We start from the raw sequence: 12419 nt of genomic DNA on the forward strand, positions 1-12419 counted from the left end.
GGCTGCACTATATAGGGCCCAGGTGACAAGTACTGCACTATATAGGGCACTGGTGACAAGTGCTGCACTATATAGGGCCCTGGTGACAAGTACTGCACTATATAGGGTCCAGGTGACAAGTGCTGCACTATATAGGGCCCAGGTGACAAGTGCTGCACTATATAGGGCCCAGGTGATGTTTAGCCACTATATAGGGCCCTGGTGACAAGTGCTGCACTATATAGGGCCTAGGTGACGTTAAGCCACTATATATGGCCTAGGTGACAAGTGCTGCACTATATAGGGCCCAGGTGATGTTTAGCCACTATATAGGGCCCTGGTGACAAGTACTGCACTATATAGGGCCTAGGTGACGTTAATAATAATAATAATAATAATAAATATGTTAAGCCACTATATATGGCCTAGGTGACAAGTGCTGCACTATATAGGGCCCAGGTGATGTTTAGCCACTATATAGGGCCCAGGTGATGTTTAGCCACTATACAGGGCCCTGGTGACAAGTGCTGCACTATATAGGGCCTAGGTGACAAGGGCTGCACTATATAGGGCCTAGGTGACAAGTACTGCACTATATAGGGCCCAGGTGACATTAACCCACTATATAGGGCCCTGGTGACAAGTGCTGCACTATATAGGGCCTAGGTGACGTTAAGCCACTATATATGGCCTAGGTGACAAGTGCTGCACTATATAGGGCCCAGGTGATGTTTAGCCACTATATAGGGCCCAGGTGACATTAACTCACTATATAGGGCCCTGGTGACAAGTACTGCACTATATAGGGCCTAGGTGACGTTAAGCCACTATATATGGCCTAGGTGACAAGTGCTGCACTATATAGGGCCCAGGTGATGTTTAGCCACTATATAGGGCCCAGGTGATGTTTAGCCACTATATAGGGCCCAGGTGATGTTTAGCCACTATATAGGGCCCTGGTGACAAGTGCTGCACTATATAGGGCCTAGGTGACAAGTGCTGCACTATATAGGGCCTAGGTGACAAGTACTGCACTATATAGGGCCCAGGTGACATTAACCCACTATATAGGGCCCTGGTGACAAGTGCTGCACTATATAGGGCCTAGGTGACGTTAAGCCACTATATATGGCCTAGGTGACAAGTGCTGCACTATATAGGGCCCAGGTGATGTTTAGCCACTATATAGGGCCCAGGTGACATTAACCCACTATATAGCGCCCTGGTGACAAGTACTGCACTATATAGGGCCTAGGTGACGTTAAGCCACTATATATGGCCTAGGTGACAAGTGCTGCACTATATAGGGCCCATGTGATGTTTAGCCACTATATAGGGCCCAGGTGATGTTTAGCCACTATATAGGGCCCTGGTGACAAGTGCTGCACTATATAGGGCCTAGGTGACAAGTGCTGCACTATATAGGGCCTAGGTGACAAGTACTGCACTATATAGGGCCCAGGTGACATTAACCCACTATATAGGGCCCAGGTGACAAGTACTGCACTATATAGGGCCTAGGTGACGTTAAGCCACTATATAGGGCCCTGGTGACATTAACCCACTATATAGGGCCCTGGTGACAAGTGCTGCACTATATAGGGCCCTGGTGACAAGTACTGCACTATATAGGGCCTAGGTGACGTTAAGCCACTATATATGGCCTAGGTGACAAGTGCTGCACTATATAGGGCCTAGGTGACAAGTGCTGCACTATATAGGGCCCAGGTGACATTAACCCACTATATAGGGCCCAGGTGACAAGTACTGCACTATATAGGGCCCAGGTGACATTAACCCACTATATAGGGCCTAGGTGACGTTAAGCCACTATATAGGGCCCAGGTGACAAGTACTGCACTATATAGGGCCCAGATGATATTAACCCACTATATAGGGCCTAGGTGACGTTAAGCCACTATATAGGGCCCAGGTGACAAGTACTGCACTATATAGGGCCCAGGTGATATTAACCCACTATATAGGGCCTAGGTGACGTTAAGCCACTATATAGGGCCCAGGTGACAAGTATTGCACTATATAGGGCCCAGGTGATATTAACCCACTATATAGGGCCTAGGTGACGTTAAGCCACTATATAGGGCCTAGGTGACAAGTACTGCACTATATAGGGCCCAGGTGACATTAACCCACTATATAGGGCCCAGGTGACAAGTACTGCACTATATAGGGCCTAGGTGACGTTAAGCCACTATATAGGGCCCTGGTGACATTAACCCACTATATAGGGCCCTGGTGACATTAACCCACTATATAGGGCCCTGGTGACAAGTGCTGCACTATATAGGGCCCTGGTGACAAGTACTGCACTATATAGGGCCCTGGTGACAAGTACTGCACTATATAGGGCCTAGGTGACGTTAAGCCACTATATAGGGCCTAGGTGACAAGTACTGCACTATATAGGGCCCAGGTGACATTAACCCACTATATAGGGCCCAGGTGACAAGTACTGCACTATATAGGGCCCAGGTGACATTAACCCACTATATAGGGCCCAGGTGACATTAACCCACTATATAGGGCCCTGGTGACAAGTGCTGCACTATATAGGGCCTAGGTGACGTTAAGCCACTATATATGGCCTAGGTGACAAGTGCTGCACTATATAGGGCCCAGGTGATGTTTAGCCACTATATAGGGCCCAGGTGACATTAACCCACTATATAGGGCCCTGGTGACAAGTACTGCACTATATAGGGCCTAGGTGGCGTTAAGCCACTATATATGGCCTAGGTGACAAGTGCTGCACTATATAGGGCCCAGGTGATGTTTAGCCACTATATAGGGCCCAGGTGATGTTTAGCCACTATATAGGGCCCAGGTGATGTTTAGCCACTATATAGGGCCCTGGTGACAAGTGCTGCACTATATAGGGCCTAGGTGACAAGTGCTGCACTATATAGGGCCTAGGTGACAAGTACTGCACTATATAGGGCCCAGGTGACATTAACCCACTATATAGGGCCCTGGTGACAAGTGCTGCACTATATAGGGCCTAGGTGACGTTAAGCCACTATATATGGCCTAGGTGACAAGTGCTGCACTATATAGGGCCCAGGTGATGTTTAGCCACTATATAGGGCCCAGGTGACATTAACCCACTATATAGCGCCCTGGTGACAAGTACTGCACTATATAGGGCCTAGGTGACGTTAAGCCACTATATATGGCCTAGGTGACAAGTGCTGCACTATATAGGGCCCATGTGATGTTTAGCCACTATATAGGGCCCAGGTGATGTTTAGCCACTATATAGGGCCCTGGTGACAAGTGCTGCACTATATAGGGCCTAGGTGACAAGTGCTGCACTATATAGGGCCTAGGTGACAAGTACTGCACTATATAGGGCCCAGGTGACATTAACCCACTATATAGGGCCCAGGTGACAAGTACTGCACTATATAGGGCCTAGGTGACGTTAAGCCACTATATAGGGCCCTGGTGACATTAACCCACTATATAGGGCCCTGGTGACAAGTGCTGCACTATATAGGGCCCTGGTGACAAGTACTGCACTATATAGGGCCTAGGTGAAGTTAAGCCACTATATATGGCCTAGGTGACAAGTGCTGCACTATATAGGGCCTAGGTGACAAGTGCTGCACTATATAGGGCCCAGGTGACATTAACCCACTATATAGGGCCCAGGTGACAAGTACTGCACTATATAGGGCCCAGGTGACATTAACCCACTATATAGGGCCTAGGTGACGTTAAGCCACTATATAGGGCCCAGGTGACAAGTACTGCACTATATAGGGCCCAGATGATATTAACCCACTATATAGGGCCTAGGTGACGTTAAGCCACTATATAGGGCCCAGGTGACAAGTACTGCACTATATAGGGCCCAGGTGATATTAACCCACTATATAGGGCCTAGGTGACGTTAAGCCACTATATAGGGCCCAGGTGACAAGTACTGCACTATATAGGGCCCAGGTGACATTAACCCACTATATAGGGCCCTGGTGACAAGTGCTGCACTATATAGGGACCTGGTGACAAGTACTGCACTATATAGGGCCCTGGTGACAAGTACTGCACTATATAGGGCCTAGGTGACGTTAAGCCACTATATAGGGCCTAGGTGACAAGTACTGCACTATATAGGGCCCAGGTGACATTAACCCACTATATAGGGCCCAGGTGACAAGTACTGCACTATATAGGGCCTAGGTGACGTTAAGCCACTATATAGGGCCCTGGTGACATTAACCCACTATATAGGGCCCTGGTGACAAGTACTGCACTATATAGGGCCTAGGTGACGTTAAGCCACTATATATGGCCTAGGTGACAAGTGCTGCACTATATAGGGCCTAGGTGACAAGTGCTGCACTATATAGGGCCCAGGTGACAATAACCCACTATATAGGGCCCAGGTGACATTAACCCACTATATAGGGCCCAGGTGACAAGTACTGCACTATATAGGGCCCAGGTGACATTAACCCACTATATAGGGCCTAGGTGACATTAACCCACTATATAGGACCAAGGTGACGTTAAGCCACTATATAGGGCCCAGGTGACAAGTACTGCACTATATAGGGCCCAGGTGATATTAACCCACTATATAGGGCCTAGGTGACGTTAAGCCACTATATAGGGCCCAGGTGACAAGTACTGCACTATATAGGGCCCAGGTGATATTAACCCACTATATAGGGCCTAGGTGACGTTAAGCCACTATATAGGGCCCAGGTGACAAGTACTGCACTATATAGGGCCCAGGTGATATTAACCCACTATATAGGGCCTAGGTGACGTTAAGCCACTATATAGGGCCCAGGTGACAAGTACTGCACTATATAGGGCCCAGGTGATATTAACCCACTATATAGGGCCTAGGTGACGTTAAGCCACTATATAGGGCCCAGGTGGCAAGTACTGCACTATATAGGGCCCAGGTGATATTAACCCACTATATAGGGCCTAGGTGACGTTAAGCCACTATATAGGGCCCAGGTGACAATTGCTGCACTATATAGAGAACAGGGTGCCATTCAGGCCTCAGCCAGAGAGTTGTCAGACTCACTGATGTCCCGAGCGTTCTTTCAGCTCTGTCCAGCGTCGGAGCAGTTTCTGGTGGAGGTCAATGTCAGCATCCCAGATGTCCTCCTGTAAGACCAGGCCGTGGGGACGAGCCTCAGCTTTAAACACAACACTATATTAACATACTGTATATCAGCTGGAAGACACTATATTAACGTAGACTGTTGGTCAATAGCCCAATATTCATGTAGCTGATGGTCAGTCACATTACTATAGTTTACAGCTGAAGGTTAGACGGTCAGTCACATTACTATAGTTTACAGCTGAAGGTTAGACGGTCATTCACATTACTATAGTTTACAGCTGAAGGTTAGACGGTCAGTCACATTATTATAGTTTACAGCTGAAGGTTAGACGGTCAGTCACATTAGTATAGTTTACAACTGAAGGTTAGACGGTCAGTCACATTATTATAGTTTACAACTGAAGGTTAGACGGTCAGTCACATTATTATAGTTTACAGCTGAAGGTTAGACGGTCATTCACATTATTATAGTTTACAACTGAAGGTTAGACGGTCAGTCACATTATTATAGTTTACAACTGAAGGTTAGACGGTCAGTCACATTACTATAGTTTACAGCTGAAGGTTAGACGGTCAGTCACATTATTATAGTTTACAGCTGAAGGTTAGACGGTCAGTCACATTATTATAGTTTACAGCTGAAGGTTAGACGGTCATTCACATTACTATAGTTTACAGCTGAAGGTTAGACGGTCAGTCACATTATTATAGTTTACAGCTGAAGGTTAGACGGTCAGTCACATTACTATAGTTTACAGCTGAAGGTTAGACGGTCAGTCACATTACTATAGTTTACAGCTGAAGGTTAGACGGTCATTCACATTATTATAGTTTACAGCTGAAGGTTAGACGGTCAGTCACATTACTATAGTTTACAGCTGAAGGTTAGACGGTCAGTCACATTACTATAGTTTACAGCTGAAGGTTAGGCGGTCATTCACATTATTATAGTTTACAGCTGAAGGTTAGACGGTCAGTCACATTACTATAGTTTACAGCTGAAGGTTAGACGGTCAGTCACATTACTATAGTTTACAGCTGAAGGTTAGGCGGTCATTCACATTATTATAGTTTACAGCTGAAGGTTAGATGGTCATTCACATTATTATAGTTTACAGCTGAAGGTTAGACGGTCAGTCACATTACTATAGTTTACAGCTGAAGGTTAGACGGTCAGTCACATTACTATAGTTTACAGCTGAAGGTTAGACGGTCAGTCACATTACTATAGTTTACAGCTGAAGGTTAGACGGTCAGTCACATTACTATAGTTTACAGCTGAAGGTTAGACGGTCAGTCACATTATTATAGTTTACAGCTGAAGGTTAGACGGTCATTCACATTATTATAGTTTACAGCTGAAGATTAGATGGTCAGTCACATTACTATAGTTTACAGCTGAAGGTTAGACGGTCATTCACATTATTATAGTTTACAGCTGAAGGTTAGACAGTCAGTCACATTATTATAGTTTACAGCTGAAGGTTAGACGGTCAGTCACATTATTATAGTTTACAGCTGAAGGTTAGACAGTCAGTCACATTACTATAGTTTACAGCTGAAGGTTAGACGGTCATTCACATTATTATAGTTTACAGCTGAAGGTTAGACGGTCAGTCACATTATTATAGTTTACAGCTGAAGGTTAGACAGTCAGTCACATTATTATAGTTTACAGCTGAAGGTTAGACGGTCAGTCACATTATTATAGTTTACAGCTGAAGGTTAGACGGTCAGTCACATTATTATAGTTTACAGCTGAAGGTTAGACGGTCAGTCACATTACTATAGTTTACAGCTGAAGGTTAGACGTTCATTCACATTACTATAGTTTACAGCTGAAGTTGAGAGTCAAGGTTAGATGTTTTTAAGTAGCACGTTGTGTGAGGATTTAACATTTTCTCAGGAAAAAAACTAACAAATGATATCATGAGACGTCCAAGTTACTCACATTTCAGAACAAACGGCAACCCCACATAACAGTGGTCGGCACACTGCAAACTGGCATCAAAATAAATATTAGCAACCTGCAAAAACAGGGAAATAGGTGCCATTCAGCTCTGTGCTGCATAAATGTTGACGTTCAGAACGATGTTATTGAACTAAAGCCTACAGCAGGAACCTGTGTCTACACCTTGGACATGCGTCTCGGTTCCAGTCCACTCTTGTTACTACGTAGTCTTTTGTAATAGAACCGAATGTCTTCTGTCAGGGAACGGATGTGTCGGAGTCTCGCTCTCTGGGTGAAGGAACTCTGGATGGTGAAACTCTGGTGAACTGTCTTCCCCTGGGGGGGCAGAGAGGAGAGGACAAACACAGGCACCAACAGGCACACAGACACGTCAGGACACGCTACCATACCACAACACTGTTTGAACACCTAACGTGTCATTTCAAGACAGTGAAGAGTTAAATTGTAAGAATGTTGTGTTGCGTGTTGGAATGTCAGCAATCTGATCTTGTGCCTGTTGTTACTCAATAAGGCACGAGGGGGTGTGGTATATGGCCAATATACCACAGCTGAGGGCTCTTCTTAAGTAAGATGATGGTTTAACAGAGGGCTATAGGTAGGATGATGGTTTAACAGAGGGCTAGAGGTAGGATGATGGTTTAACAGAGGGCTAGAGGTAGGATGATGGTTTAACAGAGGACTAGAGGTAGGATGATGGTTTAACAGAGGGTTTGAAGTAGGATGCTGGTTTAACAGAGGGCTAGAAGTAGGATGATGGTATAACAGAGGGCTAGAGGTAGGATGATGGTTTAACAGAGGGCTAGAGTAGGATGATGGTTTAACAGAGGGCTAGAGGTAGGATTATGGTTTAACAGAGGGTTTGAAGTAGGATGATGGTTTAACAGAGGGCTAGAGGTAGGATGATGGTTTAACAGAGGGTTTGAAGTAGGATGATGGTTTAACAGAGGGCTAGAGGTAGGATGATGGTTTAACAGAGGGCTAGAGGTAGGATGATGGTTTAACAGAGGGCTAGAGGTAGGATGATGGTTTAACAGAGGGCTAGAGGTAGGATGATGGTTTAACAGAGGGCTAGAGGTAGGATGATGGTTTAACAGAGGGCTAGAGGTAGGATGATGGTTTAACAGAGGGCTAGAGGTAGGATGATGGTTTAACAGAGGGCTAGAGGTAGGATGATGGTTTAACAGAGGGCTAGAGGTAGGATGATGGTTTAACACAAGTTACTCACAGGAAAGGATGGAGGTAGGATGATGGTTTAACAGAGGGCTATAGGTAGGATGATGGTTTAACAGAGGGCTAGAGGTAGGATGATGGTTTAACAGAGGGCTAGAGGTAGGATGATGGTTTAACAGAGGGTTTGAAGTAGGATGATGGTTTAACAGAGGGCTAGAGGTAGGATGATGGTTTAACAGAGGGTTTGAAGTAGGATGATGGTTTAACAGAGGGCTAGAGGTAGGATGATGGTTTAACAGAGGGCTAGAGGTAGGATGATGGTTTAACAGAGGGCTAGAGGTAGGATGATGGTTTAACAGAGGGCTAGAGGTAGGATGATGGTTTAACAGAGGGCTAGAGGTAGGATGATGGTTTAACAGAGGGCTAGAGGTAGGATGATGGTTTAACAGAGGGCTAGAGGTAGGATGATGGTTTAACAGAGGGCTAGAGGTAGGATGATGGTTTAACAGAGGGCTAGAGGTAGGATGATGGTTTAACAGAGGGCTAGAGGTAGGATGATGGTTTAACAGAGGGCTAGAGGTAGGATGATGGTTTAACAGAGGGCTAGAGGTAGGATGATGGTTTAACAGAGGGCTAGAGGTAGGATGATGGTTTAACAGAGGGCTAGAGGTAGGATGATGGTTTAACAGAGGGCTAGAGGTAGGATGATGGTTTAACAGAGGGCTAGAGGTAGGATGATGGTTTAACAGAGGGCTAGAGGTAGGATGATGGTTTAACAGAGGGCTAGAGGTAGGATGATGGTTTAACAGAGGGCTAGAGGCAGGATGATGGTTTAACAGAGGACTAGAGGTAGGATGATGGTTTAACAGAGGGTTAGAGGTAGGATGATGGTTTAACAGAGGGCTAGAGGTAGGATGATGGTTTAACAGAGGGCTAGAGGTAGGATGATGGTTTAACAGAGGACTAGAGGTAGGATGATGGTTTAACAGAGGGTTAGAGGTAGGATGATGGTTTAACAGAGGGCTAGAGGTAGGATGATGGTTTAACAGAGGGCTAGAGGTAGGATGATGGTTTAACAGAGGACTAGAGGTAGGATGATGGTTTAACAGAGGACTAGAGGTAGGATGATGGTTTAACAGAGGGCTAGAGGTAGGATGATGGTTTAACAGAGGGCTAGAGTAGGATGATGGTTTAACAGAGGGCTAGAGGTAGGATTATGGTTTAACAGAGGGTTTGAAGTAGGATGATGGTTTAACAGAGGGCTAGAGGTAGGATGATGGTTTAACAGAGGGTTTGAAGTAGGATGATGGTTTAACAGAGGGCTAGAGGTAGGATGATGGTTTAACAGAGGGCTAGAGGTAGGATGATGGTTTAACAGAGGGCTAGAGGTAGGATGATGGTTTAACAGAGGGCTAGAGGTAGGATGATGGTTTAACAGAGGGCTAGAGGTAGGATGATGGTTTAACACAAGTTACTCACAGGAAAGGATGGAGGTAGGATGATGGTTTAACAGAGGGCTATAGGTAGGATGATGGTTTAACAGAGGGCTAGAGGTAGGATGATGGTTTAACAGAGGGCTAGAGGTAGGATGATGGTTTAACAGAGGGTTTGAAGTAGGATGATGGTTTAACAGAGGGCTAGAGGTAGGATGATGGTTTAACAGAGGGTTTGAAGTAGGATGATGGTTTAACAGAGGGCTAGAGGTAGGATGATGGTTTAACAGAGGGCTAGAGGTAGGATGATGGTTTAACAGAGGGCTAGAGGTAGGATGATGGTTTAACAGAGGGCTAGAGGTAGGATGATGGTTTAACAGAGGGCTAGAGGTAGGATGATGGTTTAACAGAGGGCTAGAGGTAGGATGATGGTTTAACAGAGGGCTAGAGGTAGGATGATGGTTTAACAGAGGGCTAGAGGTAGGATGATGGTTTAACAGAGGGCTAGAGGTAGGATGATGGTTTAACAGAGGGCTAGAGGTAGGATGATGGTTTAACAGAGGGCTAGAGGTAGGATGATGGTTTAACAGAGGGCTAGAGGTAGGATGATGGTTTAACAGAGGGCTAGAGGTAGGATGATGGTTTAACAGAGGGCTAGAGGTAGGATGATGGTTTAACAGAGGGCTAGAGGTAGGATGATGGTTTAACAGAGGGCTAGAGGTAGGATGATGGTTTAACAGAGGGCTAGAGGTAGGATGATGGTTTAACAGAGGGCTAGAGGTAGGATGATGGTTTAACAGAGGGCTAGAGGTAGGATGATGGTTTAACAGTGGGCTAGAGGTAGGATGATGGTTTAACAGAGGACTAGAGGTAGGATGATGGTTTAACAGAGGGTTAGAGGTAGGATGATGGTTTAACAGAGGGCTAGAGGTAGGATGATGGTTTAACAGAGGGCTAGAGGTAGGATGATGGTTTAACAGAGGACTAGAGGTAGGATGATGGTTTAACAGAGGGTTAGAGGTAGGATGATGGTTTAACAGAGGGCTAGAGGTAGGATGATGGTTTAACAGAGGGCTAGAGGTAGGATGATGGTTTAACAGAGGACTAGAGGTAGGATGATGGTTTAACAGAGGACTAGAGGTAGGATGATGGTTTAACAGAGGGCTAGAGGTAGGATGATGGTTTAACAGAGGGTTAGAGGTAGGATGATGGTTTAACAGAGGGCTAGAGGTAGGATGATGGTTTAACAGAGGGTTAGAGGTAGGATGATGGTTTAACAGAGGGCTAGAGGTAGGATGATGGTTTAACAGAGGGCTAGAGGTAGGATGATGGTTTAACAGAGGGTTAGAGGTAGGATGATGGTTTAACAGAGGGCTAGAGGTAGGATGATGGTTTAACAGAGGGCTAGAGGTAGGATGATGGTTTAACAGAGGGTTAGAGGTAGGATGATGGTTTAACAGAGGGCTAGAGGTAGGATGATGGTTTAACAGAGGGCTAGAGGTAGGATGATGGTTTAACAGAGGACTAGAGGTAGGATGATGGTTTAACAGAGGGCTAGAGGTAGGATGATGGTTTAACAGAGGGCTAGAGGTAGGATGATGGTTTAACAGAGGGTTAGAGGTAGGATGATGGTTTAACAGAGGGCTAGAGGTAGGATGATGGTTTAACAGAGGGTTAGAGGTAGGATGATGGTTTAACAGAGGGTTAGAGGTAGGATGATGGTTTAACAGAGGACTAGAGGTAGGATGATGGTTTAACAGAGGGCTAGAGGTAGGATGATGGTTTAACAGAGGGTTAGAGGTAGGATGATGGTTTAACAGAGGACTAGAGGTAGGATGATGGTTTAACAGAGGGTTAGAGGTAGGATGATGGTTTAACAGAGGGCTAGAGGTAGGATGATGGTTTAACAGAGGACTAGAGGTAGGATGATGGTTTAACAGAGGGCTAGAGGTAGGATGATGGTTTAACAGAGGGCTAGAGGTAGGATGATGGTTTAACAGAGGGCTAGAGGTAGGATGATGGTTTAACAGAGGGCTAGAGGTAGGATGATGGTTTAACAGAGGGCTAGAGGTAGGATGATGGTTTAACAGAGGGTTAGAGGTAGGATGATGGTTTAACAGAGGGCTAGAGGTAGGATGATGGTTTAACAGAGGGTTAGAGGTAGGATGATGGTTTAACAGAGGACTAGAGGTAGGATGATGGTTTAACAGAGGGTTAGAGGTAGGATGATGGTTTAACAGAGGGCTAGAGGTAGGATGATGGTTTAACAGAGGGCTAGAGGTAGGATGATGGTTTAACAGAGGGTTAGAGGTAGATGATGGTTTAACAGAGGGCTAGAGGTAGGATGATGGTTTAACAGAGGGCTAGAGGTAGGATGATGGTTTAACAGAGGGTTAGAGGTAGGATGATGGTTTAACAGAGGACTAGAGGTAGGATGATGGTTTAACAGAGGGTTAGAGGTAGGATGATGGTTTAACAGAGGGCTAGAGGTAGGATGATGGTTTAACAGAGGACTAGAGGTAGGATGATGGTTTAACAGAGGGCTAGAGGTAGGATGATGGTTTAACAGAGGGCTAGAGGTAGGATGATGGTTTAACAGAGGGTTAGAGGTAGGATGATGGTTTAACAGAGGACTAGAGGTAGGATGATGGTTTAACAGAGGGCTAGAGGTAGGATGATGGTTTAACAGAGGGCTAGAGGTAGGATGATGGTTTAACAGAGGGCTAGAGGTAGGATGATGGTTTAACAGAGGGCTAGA

The 12419-nt window shown here is 45.5% G+C and overlaps 1 protein-coding gene across 1 annotated transcript in view; it reads right to left on the bottom strand.

The window, feature by feature from the left end:
- The window catches only part of tmem131 (transmembrane protein 131), a 142291-nt gene that overhangs the window by 34626 nt on the left and 95246 nt on the right, over nt 1-12419 (bottom strand). The window contains exons 15-17 of the mRNA XM_052475677.1: nt 7221-7373; nt 7038-7113; nt 5045-5159 (exon numbers count right to left, since the gene is read on the bottom strand). Of these exons, the coding sequence (XP_052331637.1) occupies nt 5045-5159; nt 7038-7113; nt 7221-7373 (344 nt within the window). The remainder of the gene's footprint in view (nt 1-5044; nt 5160-7037; nt 7114-7220; nt 7374-12419) is intronic.

This window comes from Oncorhynchus keta, chromosome 22, assembly GCF_023373465.1.
Source record: "Oncorhynchus keta strain PuntledgeMale-10-30-2019 chromosome 22, Oket_V2, whole genome shotgun sequence".
Lineage (NCBI taxonomy): Eukaryota > Metazoa > Chordata > Actinopteri > Salmoniformes > Salmonidae > Oncorhynchus > Oncorhynchus keta.